General features: G+C 41.6%; 1 protein-coding gene across 1 annotated transcript in view; it reads left to right on the forward strand.

The window, feature by feature from the left end:
* The first annotated feature begins 282 nt into the window (after window positions 1-282).
* nrp2b (neuropilin 2b) overlaps window positions 283-18,167 on the forward strand; it is a 108,103-nt gene continuing 90,218 nt past the window's right edge. Inside the window, exon 1 of the mRNA XM_044053211.1 lies at window positions 283-367. Within this exon, the coding sequence (XP_043909146.1) occupies window positions 346-367 (22 nt within the window). The 5' untranslated portion in view covers window positions 283-345. The remainder of the gene's footprint in view (window positions 368-18,167) is intronic.

Below are 18,167 nucleotides of genomic sequence, written 5' to 3' on the forward strand. Positions count from 1 at the left end.
GTATTTTTTAATATATTTTCTTTTCTCGTGTTGTGTTCTATGATGTCTTTAGACTTGTTTTTTGACAAAACACAAGAGGATTTCAAAACCGCTGCAAGCCGTTTCACAACACTTCAGCTGTTTTGGTTTGGTCCAAGAAGGAGAGATTTACACTTTGTAGAAAGTTTAAGCACGACTTGACTCTTAGACATTTTGAAACAGCTGACAGACATGTTACATTCATTGTTATTACCATTTATATTTGTTACATCATTTAAACAGATCACATCTCACTCCAATGACGTCCAAGCCAATTCCAGTCCTTATCGTTTCTCTTCTGATGTACTGAAGCTCCAACCATCAACCATGACGTCCAGGTTCACGTCAGGTCAGTCATCTCTTCCTTCTTTTTTTTTGTTCCTATCATTTCTCTCTCGACTGACAGCTTTGTGGCTAAAGCAGCATTTACTGAAAATTATACTAAAAGCTATCAATTTCTCTGAGAGCAGAGTTTTCTTCCACCAACAACCGGCTCCTCTCTGTTCAACAGTCTGCTTTTTCACATATTCTGCTTGCATACACGCAGTATTTATTTATTTTCTTCAAATATTTTTGATACATTTTCACTTCAGTACAAGTAAAAGTACTGGTCTAAAAATGTACTCAAGTAGTTTGTTTAAAATACTTACTTTTTGAACAACTTTCTTGTGTCGTGCAAAAAGGACACAAATCTCACATGAATTGTTTTTAATTAAAGGCAAACCTTTACACATGAAAGTGCTGACAAAATAAAATATGTAGACACACAATGTATCAGTCAAAATGGGTCAAAGGTCACAAATGCTGTAACTGTCTCACTCACTCAGGGAGCTTAATTAGTGCCCATTCACTTGTCCTCATCATCACTCACCTGTCCTTATCATTCACCTGTCTTCCTCATTCACCTGTCTTCATCACTCACCTGTCTTCATCAATCACTTGTCCTCATCACTCACCTGTCTTCATCACTCACCTGTCCTCATCACTCACCTGTCCTTATCACTCACCTGTCCTTATCACTTACCTGTCCTCATCATTCACCTGTCTTCCTCATTCACCTGTCCTCATCACTCACCTGTTCTAATCATCACTCACCTGTCCTCATCATTCACCTGTCTTCCTCATTCACCTGTCTTCATCCCTCACCTGTCCTCATCAATCACTTGTCCTCATCATCATTCACCTGTTCTCATCATCATTCACCTGTCCTCATCACTCACCTGTTCTAATCATCACTCACCTGTCCTCATCATTCACCTGTCTTCCTCATTCACCTGTCCACATCATTCACAATAACGGATGTGATTTAAAAAGTGGTACAGAGCAGTAACTTCCAAAAAAACACACTTAAGTAAAAGTAAATTTACAAACTAAAAAAAGTACACAAAAAACGTACTCAATTACAGTAACGTGAGTAAATGTAATTCATTTCTTTAGACCAAGTATAAAATAATATCCTGCAATCTGCACCAAAAACACAAACTCCAAAGATTCAGCGTCCAACCTGCAAAACTCACCCTGTTTGCACTCAAGCCCTCTCTGTTTTTGTTTTTTTTAACTCCGTTTGCCTTCCCTTCCTTCTTCATCCTCTGCTTCCTTTCATCCCGCGGCCTCATACCTTTACTTCCTTCACCTACTCGAGTTACCTGCTGCTGCTCTGACATATAACTGAACCTTCTCTGTCTGACACAAACACTCGCAGTGAAGCATAGAGACGAGAATGAATGCTCGATTACTCTGCTCATGCTACACACGCACACACACACACACACACACACACACACACACACACACACACACACACACAGACCGACTCGTTGACCCGTGCAACCTCGCGGACTGACAGGAGGAAAAACACGGCACATACAAATCACACAAACACAAAGACGCTCACTCTGTTAAATGCAAGCGCAAAATGTCACACTCCAAATCCTCTCATTTCCTCTTTCCTGGAGGAGGTCAGTCAGGCGTGTGTGACACTCTTAGAGTATCGATAGCAGGGGCAGGTTTTTAGCTGGCCCGCTGAGACACACACACACACACACACACATGCATGCAAATACATGCACACAAGCGCCCTCACTCACACCCTTGTGTTCACTGGAGATGTGGTTCAAGTCCTGCTCAGTAACCCTTAACTGATACTAGTGCCCGGACTGTGTGTGTGTGTGTGTGTGTGTGTGTGTGTGTGTGTGTGTGTGTGTGTGTGTGTGTGTGTGTGTGTGTGTGTGTGTGTGTGTGTGTGTGTGTGTGTGTGTGTGTGTGTGTGTGTGTGTGTGTGTGTGTGTGTGTGTGTGTGTGTGTGTGTGGATGATTTACAGCATCAGAGCAGTGATAGTGAGATCCTTGTTGACTATATCATGGCATGCATTTTATACTTGAATGCCCGAGTACATGCGTGTGTGTGCATGTGTGCATTTATCCAGACAGGTCATGGACCGTTGCTCTTAACTGAACCCTGTGTTTCTCCCCAGACAGTCATCATCACCTGTGGAGAGTCTGTCTCCCACATGATATTTTTGCTCAGCTCAGTGTCTGAACATGTGTTTCTACTCACAAATTAGTACAATTTATAATAAGCAAAATTATTGTTGCTATTATAATATTATTCCTAGTCATTTTTGGCTGGGATCTCATCACTCTTGTGGTATTGACCTAACAAAAGAACAGTACCCAGTAGTAGTAATAGTAGTACAAATATTACGTGAGATGTTTTTGAAGCCTGATGTATGCTAGAAACTGAACTCATGACGTAACTAAAGATTTGAATTTGAAAAGTCCATGCGACTGAAGTATTGTTCCAGGTCACGTTACAGTCTGCACACAGCAGGACAAACAATTGTTTGATCTGTAAAAACAATAATCGTTGTGTCACTCGGAGCCAAAGCGACATTCAGTCCTTGTACGTGTTTACATACGGTTTACAGTCGCACTGACCTGACCTACTTCACGCTCTCCGTCTCCTGTTGTGCACTATACATCTTTCAACCCCATTTTCCCTTAATTTCCTGTATAGTACAATGGCGTGATGGCACTTTTTAATGCTTACATTTAGACTCTCATAGCACTTGTTTGGGGTTAGGGAAAGGTTGTAGTCTGCGAAAACATTCACAGCGCTTTAGATGCAACAATGGAACAATTGCTGCACCTTCACCAAAGTGCTTATGTTCCTAAACATTCCTGCAGAACCGCAAATGGAACAATTGTTTCCTGACTGCTGGTGCAATTATGTGATGGTTGTGTGTGTGTGTGTGTGTGTGTGTATATACACTCCCATTACTGCTCATGTGAATATGCAGACGAGTCCATTAAGAAGGGTTACACACATACAGGCACACAGCTCACGCACAGTATTGATTGCTCCATGTTGCACTGATCAACATATTGACCAGAATAACCTTGTTATCTTTTCCACACATGCACTCACAGTAAGGATACTAATTACACCTACACTTGGCTGCAGGCACACACACACACACAAGTATACAGAGGCTACATGTACCATGGAAATTTATTTATTTTTACACTCACACAAAGTGTGCATATAAATCATGTGCATATAACGTGAAAGTCACACACTGAATTGACTTATTACATATTTTTTTTGTATCCTGACTGATTGCATCCTTATACTTCCTTTTAGGAAAACGATGACGTCATACTGCAGGCTCTCTCTTGCGCTGTCATTCATTGTCTTGTGTTTTGAGATTGTTTGACAGTTTTACCATCTACTGTCAAAGAAAAGTAACTGAAGCCAGCCTCAGAAGACACCTAGATATCACTTGAACACATCTTGTTTTCAGATCAGTGATATGTTCCACACACACAGTCGGCTGCACTGCACATCCACAGCTCATCTTGTCTGTGACTTTGTATGTGTGTGTCCAACTCTCCACCCGCAGCTCGATGGATCTCGCTCGTGCGGCAGAATTGTGCATTTCCTTCTCCTAAAGTGTTTAGGTTTATGATGCTAGTCGCTTTTTAAGAAAAGGAAAAAGAAATAGTCTGTAAAGTTGCTACACATGAGGAGCTGATTTCTCTTTCTTACCTCTAGCTCGATTCATCATTACATATCTGTAATGTGTACAAACAGTCCTGACACATGTACTACAGCGTTTTTGTGTTGTTTTGGGGGGTTCCGTGTGGACGTGGCCTTAGTGTGACATTGTTATGCCTCTGCATGGATACTAGACTGACTCATCCATAGACCTAACACTTATCTGTGGAGGCAGGTCCGGAAACACACGCATGTTTAGAAACAACTGTCATTTTCCTGCTGTTTATCACACGCAAGAGTCTTGTCCTTGTCTAATGGTCCACTGGAGGAACTGGAAAAACTCTCGCTGACATTTCACAGATACCTGGTTCTCGGTGAACTGTGAGGTTTTGGGACATGCAAACAGACCACAGAGAGGTGTGGCTCAGCACACACTGTGCTCTCCACTATTGTGTAAACTGGGATTCATCCTCATGATTCAACACACACATCTGTATGACCTATACTAAAAGTAACGGTAACTTCTGTGACTGGCATTACATTACATAATATCCCAATGTTTTTCTGAGCTGTGTGTGTGTCGGTGGAGAGGAAGCCACTTACTGATCCTGTTACTAGAGACTGAATGTTAACACGAGCGAGGGTGCGGCGGGGTTGTGTGTGTTTGTGTTTGTCGGGTAGACTACTGATTTGTCAGATTTGGGTGTATTTATGTGTTTAGGGCCTCGCTTGCATGCATGTCCGTGTGTGTTTAATAAATGAGGAAGGGCAACAAAGGTTGAGCACGGCGCTTGCTCCCCAGCTGGCTTGATAGTATCATAGCAACTCCACATGAATAATAATCATAAACACACACACACACAAACACAGTAATGAGCCATTCTTCTCCAGCTCGTCGGCTTAATCCCCGTCAGCTGTTTCTACTCTGCGCTGAGATTTAGTTTACAGTAAGCATTCATTTACTTTGGATAAAGTCTGATGGTGATTTCGATTTTTAAATTTGTTTTGGCATTTTAGCCGGAACACGCTGGGTAACAGAGAGAGATGCTCGCGCTGCCAAGTCATACACCAGATGAAGTCTTCATGACTTCAGAGGACATAACGTCGACTCGTATGCTCTAATTTTAGTCGTAAATACGTGCCCGAGCGGGCAACAGACAACAGCTGGTGTGTTGAGTTGTGTCAAAATAAACAGCCCCGTGTGTGAAAATACAAGATACATGCTTTTATCTGCAGTCGTTTGAATGTGGAATTAAGCAAGTTCCTTTGTATCGTTAATCGATTTATCATTTTTCAGGAAACAATAATGTAGTGAAAGCAAAGGTTCATGGCGGATCAATATAAATGTGGATGCTGTTGTTTTTCCAACACTGGGATCTGGTTTTACATCATAATTACAAGTTGTTTATTCCAGCTTGAAGCCTATTCTGACCCTTAACCTTGCTCAACTATAACCTCAAACTAATCTTGTGGGGGAAACTGAAACTCTAATATAGACCAAGATTTAAACTTCCTCCAGGCCAACATCTTGAAAATGACATTAGCCTACAAACCACAAGTACTTGTGACCAACAAATATGACAAAATATGTGCAATTATACAGCTTTTTCGTTAAGTTTTGCATTATTTCAGGAGAATGTGGAGGCTACATAAATGCAATATGGGACTGTACAGATGAAACTCACTGATCAGATCATGATCTCTCTCTAAAAGGAGCAGATTATCCCTGTAATGAGTTTCTACTGAAACTTATTTACATTTACATAACATTATAAAAACTTATTAGAGCACCGAAAAGCATCATACATATTTTCGAAATCTTTCAAAAACTTGTTTGTTATTTATTTGGCATATAAACTGAATTCACTTTTTTTAACCCAAATTTGAGCCAGCTCACTGCGCTTCTTTTCTGGGGAGTCAGACATTCAACCGATAGACTAATAACTTTAAATAACTATAATTTGACATCTTAATCAAGAAATAATAATGTGCTCTTTTTTCAGTTTTTTTTAGCACATTTTAAAAAATGAGTGGATAACAAAAATAATTATACTTTAGCATTAAAAATATAATTTCAGTTAAAGAGCTTCTACATACTGGTGTATTAGCCATTACATAATTACCAGTGCTGTTAATTTAGGGCAGCTGTGACTCTGTGTGGTCAGATAATGGGTGAAAATAAGCCTGAAGCCAACTGTGTTTGAACTTTCTCTAAACTTCTGCTCCAGCATGTGATTTACTGTATTTTCCCCTCAGAGCTGCTTTGATTCTTATTTCCAGTTCACTGTGGTTTTGTGGGTTATGGCACGTTTGAATTCAGTGGTGACAGTGAGTTAGCTTTTATATATAAAAAAAAAACAAAGCAAGAGCATCCACCACCACCTTCTCCCCAACATTACACTCTCTTACAAATATCTTCTTAAAGGCACAGAGTCCTTTTTGTGGCTGACTTGTGATGTCACAGGTTTCTCCTCAACACTGATGGAAGAGATAAAATAGAAGTCACTCAAGCCAGAGCATGAGCACAGTGTCTGAGTTTGCTCAAGCAAACAGCAATTTCACCGTGCTCTTGTGCATCTGTTGGAGGGAAAATAGTAGTTGAGTGAACAGTGTTCTTTTATTGACCCCCGATGCTTATCTGTTTGGTTTTCTGCCAAAGCCTGTAAACACACTTTAAACAAGCCAAAGCATAAAAAATAGCGGTTCCAGGAGTTAAACCCAGCAGCTGCAGCTGTAAACTTCAGCCATTGTCTCCCTCTGCCAGAACAAATAAAGTCAGATCTGCAGATAATGATTATTGTTTAATGTCTGTAAAAATGCCAGATCATGATTTTTCTGTAAAAGCGTTGAAAACAACCAAGTAAATATTGGTTTTACGGGCACATATTTCTTTGACACACTGGGTCAGAAATCTGGACAATCATTGATGAAAGATAACAAACGGTTTCTCAGAGAAGTTGGGGAATAAAGCGAGGGATTGTTTTTCACACGCGCGCTTCCTTCTCCTTTCAAATACTTGACCCTTGCTCACCCATTCGTGTCATCTGCTGCTCTTTCTGTCTCTCTTCCCTCTTCCTCCCCTCTGTCACCCCGACACCCCGGTGACTTCTACACCTCCGCGCCTCCCGTCACTCTCCTCACTCTCCTCCCACTCTGCTCTGGGATGTCATAGACGCAAACAAGCGTGCACACAAAGCCCGACAACCGCAGACGCGCTCACAAATATGACCCTGTTTGATAAACAAGCAACACAGAGTGTGAAAATAAGGAAGCTTTTAGTGGCGCCTCTTATCTTACTTCCTCTCCACACACACACACACACAAAAGAACACTGAACTATCTGAAAGTCTCAATGTCGTCTCTGAGTCTTTCACCCTCTTGACAACACACACACACACAGAGAATCACAGTCTTCTCAGTTACATTCTCCCTCCACCAACATGGACCGGCTGTTCTGTGAAGTTGTTTAATGAAAGAACCCTCACAGACGTTGTCGGCTCCTCCGACACACACACACACACACACACACATATGTGCGCGAACACACTCTGTCAAGATATCAAGGTGGAGCGTGGAAAGACGACTACGTTCATGAGTGAGTTCATCTCCTCAAAGTTAAATAGTAAACTGATGGAACAGCGGATAATTACATACATGGTAAAAGTCCTTTTGGGTCCATTCAATTCCTATAGAGACCAGACCTGGGCTCAGACCAGATCCAGTTTATATGAAAAGGGAATATTTAATTATTATAATTTTTTTTTATTATTATTATTGTTGTTTATATGAGGTACTTTATGCTCACACCTGGTATTTAACATCTGTCCTGAGAGAGCGATCAGCTGACAGCCTGGATGTGTCTCCTGTGAGGACATGAGATCAGATCTGGCCTCCCCTCCCTTTATATACACACTGATGTCATGTCTTTTAACAAGTCTGTTTGTACTAATGTGTCTATTATCATTCTGTGTGTGTGTGTGTGTGTGTGTGTGGGTCCAAGAAATCTATTTTTGTGAGGACATTTTGTCTGCGCCTCTACAACTTGAAGGGGCTTTTCAGGGTTAAGACCTGGTCTTAGGGTTAGGGTTAGTATGTGTGTGTGTGTGTTCTTGTATGGCTGTCTTTGTGAGAACCAAAAAAACTTATATACCTAAGGAGGTGAGGACATTTTGGGTGGTCTTCACATTCTGACACCTTTTAAAAACCTGGTTTTTGGGTTTGAATTAGCTTTATTGTAAAGGTTAGGGTTAAGCATTTAGTCATAATGGTTACGGCTAGGGAATGCATTATGTCAATGAATGCTATACATGAAAGAACCAAACCAACCTACTGACACTAATATAACATGAATTAAGACTTGGACCAAATGAAATAATCTAATAATAATCAGTGTTAATTCTGTTGTAAAATAAATCAGTGTACGGGTCATGAGAGAGAGACTGCAGCGGGTTCAGAGGTTGCAGCTGTGGACGTGTCTCTAATGCATGTTGAGGATGGATTGGGTTCATGCGTGCGCACAGATGTGGCCACGTGCGTCCTCGCGCCACCTCAGAACGTGCGTTTTGTAATCAGATCAGGGGACGACTTTGGAGAGTCCAGACCTGTTCTTGGAGTTGTCCATGTGTAAAAACATGGCAGCCAGCGGGGACATCAGGAAAACTGATTTAGCAACTGATGGCTCACCTTACAATACTCACATCATCTTTAGTGTACGCTAGCTTGTGAATAAATGTGTCATTTTGATCTATTACCATTACTATTACATACTAATATCCCTATTAGACAGATTTTCTAGTTGCAGAGCACTCGCTTACTGCACCAAAATCGATTTTTGTGTTATTAAGGTGAATCTGTAAGCATATCTGATCAGAATCTGATCTTCCTGACCAACTGTTCACAGTATATGCAGTATTGCAAGTAATCAGATCCGATCTGTATGTGTCCATATTGACATTGTCCAGTTGGTCTTCCACATGAATTTCTATAGTTACAGGCCACGCCCCTAGAAAAACAAGTAGTCTAAAGAAAATAAACACAATAGACGACAGTTTCTTACCCAAATGATAATGTGGAGTTTGAAATGATCCACTGTGTCGATCATTTAAAGCGCTTCCAGTGAACGACTGTCTCCTACGTCGTTGTTGTTGTTCGAGTCACGCCGTGAGAAGACACTTTGACATCCTATGTGAGTGACTGAGACGTTCAGATTGAAACAAATCTGTAAAAATCCGATCTGAATCACATTCAGCGTTGACAAAATCAGATCTCATGTGTTTTTTAGCTGTTCAAATCAAGCTCAACACAATCTGGAAATCGGATATGCTTAACAATCCGATTTCAGACTAAACAAGGTCTTAGTGGCGGAGACAGTAGTGGATCAACATCTTCACTTGTATCAGTATCAAATTTCTCATTATTTTCACGGGGGCCGCGTGTTTGAACTGTCGTGTCTCACCTGGTGTTCTCTGTGATCGTCATGAAATAACGATTTAATCACCACAACACACACACACACACACAGCTTAGGAATCACTGCCAGTTTACATGTGATATTTATGAGCATCTGTTAAGTCACTGTTTCATATCACATCTGCTTTTGGACAACAAGAACAATAAAAAATATGTAAATGACTGCGAGTTAATTACGTGTTTGGCCACATGAAAGCGCGGTGCAGGTGATCGCGGGAGAGAACGGAGCAGAGGTTTAACAGACTGACACTCAGCGTGCGTCTCTCGCCACCTGCCAGATGTTTGCTGAATGATTTTTTGTTTTTTGTTATTTAAACAGCGCTTTAAAAATTAATTAGGCTTCGCCGGCGTCGATGTTTGAGTGTATTTACACGTGTGTGAACAGAGACGGGTACATATATGACACACATTAATGTGCTGTCATGGGAAATGTCCTGTGTCTGCATGTGTCTGATCATTCAGCTGATCACAGGTGAATTGGTGAATTTTAATTCAGTCGTGTGGATGGATAGAAAAGGTGGGGCACAGAAATGAGAGGAATCACTGTATGTGAAGATTTAGTATAGGTGTGAAATCATCAATTTTGGTCTTTTTTTGTTTCATTCCTCATTTTGGTTTGTTGAAATGAAATGTCATTAGACCACAGAGGATCCAGCAACATGCCCGGAGTCTGTAGTTCAGCTATTAACAGTTGATTATCCATCATGTTGCACCGTTTTCATGTTGCGCTGCAGAGAAACGGGCTGACCGCATGATCTGATAAACTCAGATGAACCACTGCTGGATATATATATGAACACGAGTTCTCCGAGGCAGAAGGAAATGATCTGTGAAACTGAGCCAAAACCTCCTTTTTTCTTTTTTTGTCTTGTTCTCTGTCTTTGAACTGGCTCTGGTTACTCCTGCTCTCTTTTCTGCCTCATTCTCTCTGCCTTTACAGTCATGCACTTACACTTTTGGCACCCTAAAGCTTTTCCAAAAAACCCTCAGTGTCTGCATTATTAATGGCATCCTGTTGGTCCGGCGGTCTGCAACATCTGTGTCGGTAACGTCTCCACTTTGTGTCGTGGCGTGTGGTCTTTCCCTCACTGACACGTTGGCTCCCGTTCCAATTTAAAAGTGAGTTTTTTGTCTCTTGGCCCTGCAGAATATGTCCATAATGAGGAGTTCATCAAAGGCATGGCTCTCAGTTATCACTTTTAATGGGCACCTGGATAGAACTAACGCAGCCTCATACGCCAATCTCGCCACAAGTCCCGCCTCCGTGTAGGTGAGAGTGTTCATTTCAACGGCAACACAACTCTAAAATGATTAAACGGCTGCATCGACACCCAAAAAGTCACAGTGTAATCTCCGTGAAGGGAGGATTTATTGATCAACCTCACAGCCGTGTTGAATATAAATGTGTTTCTCTTAGTGACACCCCCGCACGTGGACTACACCGTGTACAGCGCTGGTTCTCACACAACTACAGTAAATGTAATATGGTAGCCCATATTGCTGCAGCATGTTAGTTGCCTGGCAATGCAATGAGCCGTGTTCCAGAAATAAACACAATGACCGCGGGTAAGAGAGGAAGAAAAAAGAAAAAATCTGAATTTCTTCTTCTTCTTCTTCTTCTTTGTAAAATCGGAGGAATCAAGTTAACTTGCCTTTATTTGACTTTTGCCTTGTTATCGTGGCATGAACATGTGTCCTCGGAGACAAAAAAGACAAAAAGAATCACACGTTTTTTTTTCTACCGTCCCTTTTTTTTTTTATCCTTATGCTGTTTCTTGCGCGAGCGACAAGAGATGAATTTGTCGACATACGCTGCATGAGAGCGGGGTGAATCTTTGGGTTACATGTGATCATACATACAGACATCAGTCTTTGATCTTTCTGTTTGTTCTTACCCATGTTGAAGTGAGTGTGCGCGCTGTTTGTAAGTGGGTGTTAATTGATGCATTCTCTCCTTTTGTCTGTTTAATGGGAAAGCACTTCTCATTAAACTGTCACTCACAAATCTGTGCTCATGTGTGCATGGCACAAGAGAAAGGAGGAAAAAAAAACTGGAGCAGGTCATTATAATACAGTGTGAAAGGAGAAGTGAGAGGTTGTGAAAGAGGGAGAGAGAGTGAGGGAGCGAGAGAGCAGAGGTGCAGAAGAACAGGCCATTACAACAATTAGTGTGCCGTTTAAAAAGCTTCCCCTTACAGCCGTTTGATATTGAAATGAAACAATGTGTCTCCACAGGAGGCTATTGGGGAAATTAGACCAACATTACATTAAATGACACGCGCGCACTTGTTCTTCATCACCTGTTAAAGGCTTGTCGTGCCCCCGCTCCCCGCCACACACACACACACACACACACACTCTCCCAATTCAGTCATTCCATTTAAAATAATTTAAAATTTAAAATTCAAACTCAGTTATGTTTTTCTCTCCGACTCAGTCAAATGTGTTGCACTGATTCTGACACAAACATGATGAAAAAGGCCGTTTTTACATTCGATCACTTTGCATTGATGTGTGTTGATGAGGGAGGAAGAAGTCTTGGATGCGGTGAGTGGGAGCTCCACAGTGTTTTCACTGTACAGTCCTAGCACGACTCGGCTCGGCATGGCTCGGCATGGCTCGACTCTACGTTTGACGTCGTTTCATACGCGACACAAACACACAAACGAGTGACGAGCAAAGGCAGTGCTTTTCAGGTGTGCTGAATCATTTTGGTTTGACTCTTTTTTATTATTATTATTTTAAATTAGGGATAGTACCTGGTACTTTTTTTTTTAAGTACCAGCTCTGGCGAGGTGTGACGTCGACAGACCGCCGGCCACTGATTGGTCAGAGAGTGTCGTCACTGGAAGAGTCATGAGCGTGACGTCCGACGCAGGAATCAAACCGAACGATGCAGAACTGTCGGTCAGTAAAAAAAAGATTTCTGAAAATCATGAAAACGTGTTAATCTCCAACGTTTAGCGAGGACATTTGAGTCTGGTGTATTTAGCGGCGATCATGAGGTGAATCACAACCCTTTCCACCGTATTTGAGTTCAGTGACTGTGTCAGACAAAGTCATACAAGGAGTACAGAACGAGTCTTTTTAATGAACTGATTCTAATGACTCAGTACACTGAAAACAACTGCTTTAGCTAGTTAGCAGTTCTGTGCAGCTGTGCTATGACGTTCCCGCCCACCTTCATGAGGTACTTTCATCGTTTTATGAATCATCTCATATTCCAGTCCAGTAGAAGCAGAGTTTGCCCTCTTGGTTATTTCCTTTGAGTGCTGACTACGTGTGTGACCACTGGAGGACTTCTCTGGTTACCGTTGTCTGCTTAGTTGTCTCTCTTGACCGAAACAAGAGCATGTCACAATCAAAAACACCACAGAGCAAACCAACCACCAAATCCCAGGTATACCATTCATTTTAGTGTGAAAGAAGCTTTAGAAGTTGATTCCACAAGATCCCGTTCACTGTTTTTGTCAAACAACTACTGTGACAGCGTTAAATACAGACATTTATACATGTTCAGTGTAATGGTGTGGTTCAGCATGGATGTGCATGAAATATAATACATTGCCCCCCTTTTTTTCTTCCTCCTGACTCAACAGCGTCTGCAATAATTGAAGCCTTTTCTATTCATGTAAATGGTGAAAAGTGGGTTTATAAGTATCTGCAGGTTTTATTCACACATGAACGGTACAAGGGTAATTTTACGCCACTGTGTGCGGGGCTGTATTAGACTGTGATGGTGAAAAGAGAGAGAGAATTTGACCACAAATCCAATCTTTCTTTCTGTAATCAGTCAAGACGGCTAATTTCACCTGCACACACACACACACTCCCAGTCACTCACTCACTGCTTTGTGTTTTGTAAACTGTTCTTGTTTTTTGTTGTTGTTGTTATTGTCGTGGTTTTGCCCAGAGGGATCAATATCATTTTATCTGACGTTTTGGGAAAAACAGTTTTTGGAGACTTAGTAATGCAGTCAGTGGCACGGCTATGGAACTTCATTGTCAGTGAAGATGATGCCATGATGGATGGATGGATGGATGGATGGATATTTTTTCAAAATTTGAGTTCTGGCTTCTTGGTTTAATTACAGTCACTGGGCCATTGCTCTGACTGGTTGTGTTTTAGTGTTTCCTTCCTGCAGTTGGTGCTTGTGCGTGTATGTGTACTTAGGAGTCACAATCCATTAATTTTGATGCAGTATAGAGCAGCAGTAGGGAGTCACACCAAGACAGCAATTATGTTTATTGGGAGTATTGCCATTGTTTAAGCAGAGAAATGTGTTTGTGTGTGTGTGACTTTGTTGTGTTAACCTTTTAAACAGTATCGCAGACGACACTTTGCGTTACCGTAAATACGTGACGGTTTGTGAAAGCTGAGAAGTTTCACTCGAAACAGCGTCTTTGTTTTATACTGTTCGAATATAAAACACAAGCACTAGCACAAAATCTGGTGTTCATGTACAGCTACAGTGTTTTTCTTCATTTTAAATTTTTAATATACTATTTTAACATGCAGTCAATTGTAAATAACTGCCAGATATTGAAAGTTATTCTGGGAAAAATGGGCAAAAGCACTTAGACACAGGATCATTTTCCGGCCCTTTTATGCTTATAATAATAAGCCCAAAAAAAGTCCAAATGGACATTTTGAGGCTTAGGTGTTAAAGGGTTAATAGCTCTCCACCGAGTCTTAAATGGACCTGCGTGTGTGGCGGAAGCAGCGCTTAGCTTTGCTGAAAGGTTCCCGTCTTTCCGCCTCCACTGGACTGAATAATAGTGCTGACTTTCTGACCACCTGCTCTGAACACCGACTATATGATCGACTTAAAGTATTGACTGGCTAACTGACCGGCTGAATGACGAAGTGACCACTAAACGCGCTTGCAGAAGCAGTTCTCAACTGACCATTTGTCTTTTGTCTGGTTTATTACGGCGCCGTAAAACTGCCGCGTGAGAGAAGAACCCTAAAAAGATGGAGCTGTAAATAGAGAATCTGTGTGTGTGTGTGAGAGAGAGAGAGAGAGAGAGAGAGAGAGAGAGAAGGAGAGAGCGATGCTTCATTAATTCCTTTGTATTTCTCCATGTGCCTTGTTCTGAGGCCATTCGGAGCTATAAAGATGAGAGAAGCAGATGGAAAAGGGGAAAACAAGACTGAGTTACAGTGGTCTTTCCCATTGTCGTAGATTCCCTCCATTTTTCGCCTTCCAATCTCAACTCCCTTGTCTTGTCACTAAATCTGAAGAAAAAAAGAAAAGAGGAAAAAAATATATTAGACAGGCAAGACAAGTAGCCACAATTGAAACTGGGAGAGATATGGAAAAAAAAGGACATGGAAACCAGAAACAGCAGATTGTTCCTAATAAATAAGTGACTGTACATCTCTCTCACACACACACACACACACACATAGTCTGTCTCCATGCGTGACTGCGGTGCACATCACATTGATTAGCATTCATTTCCCGGAGCCTTCTTGTAAAACTTTAGATTTGTCTTCACCTTTACCTTTAATAGATTTGTTTTATGAGTTCTGACTTGTTTTCCTCATAAAGATGACCCGGCCTTGTAATGTGAATGAGCAAGGTCCCCACATCATGAGTAATAGGAGTAATCTAACACACACACACACACACACACGCACACACACTCACACACAGGTTTTTAGTAGTGTTCTTTATAAGACTGTGTGTATTCTGTCTTGCTGAGCGCTCACAGAAAACAAATAAAAGAGTGAGGAATGAAGCTTTAGTACTCGGCGTCTTCATATGAGATAGAGAGAGAGGGGGGGGCAGAGGGGAGGGAAGGGGGGAGAAGTAAAGTTATATTTTGGGAGACGGAGAAAACGAGAAAAAATAGTGGTGAGGGGGGTAAAAAAAAGTCAAATCTTATGAGCAGACATGTACTGTTTTTACTCACATGAGGCTGAGAGAGATCGAGAGTGTACCTGCACGGGTCAGGCCTACTGACATTTAGTAAAATGCACTGGTGCTTTGTAATAATACAAGGGGGAAAAAAAGGTCTTTCAAATCCTGCTCTTCTCTCTTTAACCTGACTGTAAATCAAAACCACTTTCACACAACAGTCACGATGACTGTGACTGTGTGACTGATCAAACATGGCCTTTGACCTAGATTTCAGGCCAGTGCTTTGACGATCAGACATGATCAGTCATGTCTCCCGTTACACTCCCACAGATTGTGTGTGTGTGTGTGTGTGTGTCTGCTTCTTGTCCTTTTTTTTAACCATATTCTCTATAATTTTCTCAGTTATAATAGCGTTATAAGACACTGTGTGTGTGTGTGTGTTTATGTTTGGTGGTGTCTGCTAACACAGTGTTGTAGGTCTGGGAGACTAAACAGCTGTTAACCCCCCGGGTGCCCATCTTCTTCCACCCATTTCAGACGCTGTCTATCAGCCGACGCTCCTCAATCACTTAGCATCTATTAATATTAGTGTGTGTGTATGTTGTGGTTTGTAGGGAAGTGGGTGAGTTTGTGTGAGTGTGTGTGTGTGTGTGTGTGTGTGTGTGTGTGTATGTGGTCAACCATTTAATTGAAATGACAGCTCCAAATCAAATTTGTGCCATAGTAGCCTCATATCCTGTTCTCATCTTTCCTTGCTCAGCATACTTATGCTGCACACGCACACGCACACACACCACACACACACACACACACGCACACACACACACACACACACACACGAGAGACACGAGAGAGAGAGAGAGTTCAGAATCTGGTCATTTCCTCATGGTAGATTATATGGTAATCTGATGGTAATCTGAAGACTCCAGGTGCTAAATCTACCAGCTGCAGGAAATGGAATTTTACTCGAGGCAATTCCTCCATTCACCCACCGACTCTCACCCATCTACTTATTCATCCATCCATCCTTCCATCCACGGAAAAACCCATTCTTTCACCCAGTGATATCTGTGTCTGCACATTGATTTATTATTTTCAGAACCCCTGTCGTCCATTTATTAACTTTGTATCCGCCCGTCTGTCCGTCCGTCTGTCAATCCAGAGAGAAAACAGGATTTTCTCCGGAAAGTAACTGTGCATTCCTCTCTTTTTCCAACCCCTCCCCACATTCATACTTCCCCCTATCTCTGCTAGACTGCAAAAATAGGATTTTCACATGGAGGTAAGACCGATCATTATATCACACCCTCACTTCTGCTCTTGGCTTCACTTTCCTTCCCCATTTATTCCCTCCCTTATTCACATCATCATCAAAGTGGTAATCCTCAAGTCCCCAAGTCCGCAGTTTTTGGCAGCAGTGTGAATTCCGACTTAATTTCTGGCGAAAACACCGTGACACATTGATGTTTTTAGCCAGCCTTATTTTTTACAACTTGGGACTATTTTTTTTTTGTTTCGTTTTATTAGCTCCTTGAAATCGCTCACTCTCCGCTGGGTTTGAGTGAGTTAAAGATACTGAACAGTAACAACTGTAAAATTGTCGCTGAACTCTGTTTTCTTCTTCTTCTTCTTCTTCTTGACTCGTTTTGTTTCTGCAGGTTTGTGATGTCACATTTCATGCACGGGTGACGCATGGATGAGAAAACACCACAGGGCAGAACAAACACTGGCAGTGGAAATGCTATTAATTGCTTCTTTCTGTTTTTTTTTTATTGCGGTTCACCCAGGTTCACAAATCCTAGGCATACAGACTCATTTGATTGAAAGAGTGTTTATAAAGTCACATAGAAAGATGTAAGATTTGTCTCTCTGTCCCAATCCCAAGACTTCTCTAAAAGACAAATTGTGTTTTTCCACATCCAAGCAACAAAGAATCAAACAGGTGGATCCTCCACAACCTGTTTTTTGGTGAATGTTTTGAAAGGAAATAATGATGGCCACAGAAAAGTAGGCTCAAAACTTCAGACTACTTTTTTTTATTGGTATTATAGTTAATGATCTGTGCTGTGTTCATCTGCAGCTCTGTTGCTATGGGACACCGGTAACATGATAGGTAAATTCCCCCGCGGGCCAGACCAAGTCATTTTGGTTGTCTGTGCTGCCGACAGTGTATTCCAGCTGGAATAATCTTCAAACTCATGTATCTCTCACTTAAATACAGCGTCCAGATTTGTAATTCAGTTTGGACTTGCAGCAACGTGCCACCTCAAACAGCTCATTTTCGGATTTTTCCATTGCAGTGTAATTTTCTGTCTCACCACTGCCTTATTTGGTATCCCCCTCACTCTGCTTTCTCCCCTTTACTGCCTGGTATGTCCTTCTTAAATTTCTGTTTTGAGATATGGTGGCCAGGCCGTTTCTTCATCTCGCATGATCTGCCACCCTGTCACATTCCTTCTACTGTCATCCTTCCGCCCGATACCCCATCAATCCTCTACGTATGGTTCAATAAAGGTCAAAAATATTTCCCATCTCAGTCCCTTATACGACCGGTACGGAACACGATGTTTGAATTGAGCTGTATGAACGGCGCAGCCACAATGGGAGTCTTGTGTGTGTGTGTTTGCTTATGTGTAAATGACTATTGTTTCCCTTAATTACTGGCTAAGAAACAGCTAGATCACTTCAAGATGTTTACAGTCAACATTAGCATACAGAGGGCATTGAAGAAGAGGGAACATAATCTGTCTCCTTACAAATGTAAGGAAGGACAGGAGGGAGGAAGGAAGGAAGGAAGGAAGAAAAAAGAAGAAAGG

The sequence above is a fragment of the Solea senegalensis genome, linkage group LG2, assembly GCF_019176455.1.
Source record: "Solea senegalensis isolate Sse05_10M linkage group LG2, IFAPA_SoseM_1, whole genome shotgun sequence".
NCBI lineage: Eukaryota > Metazoa > Chordata > Actinopteri > Pleuronectiformes > Soleidae > Solea > Solea senegalensis.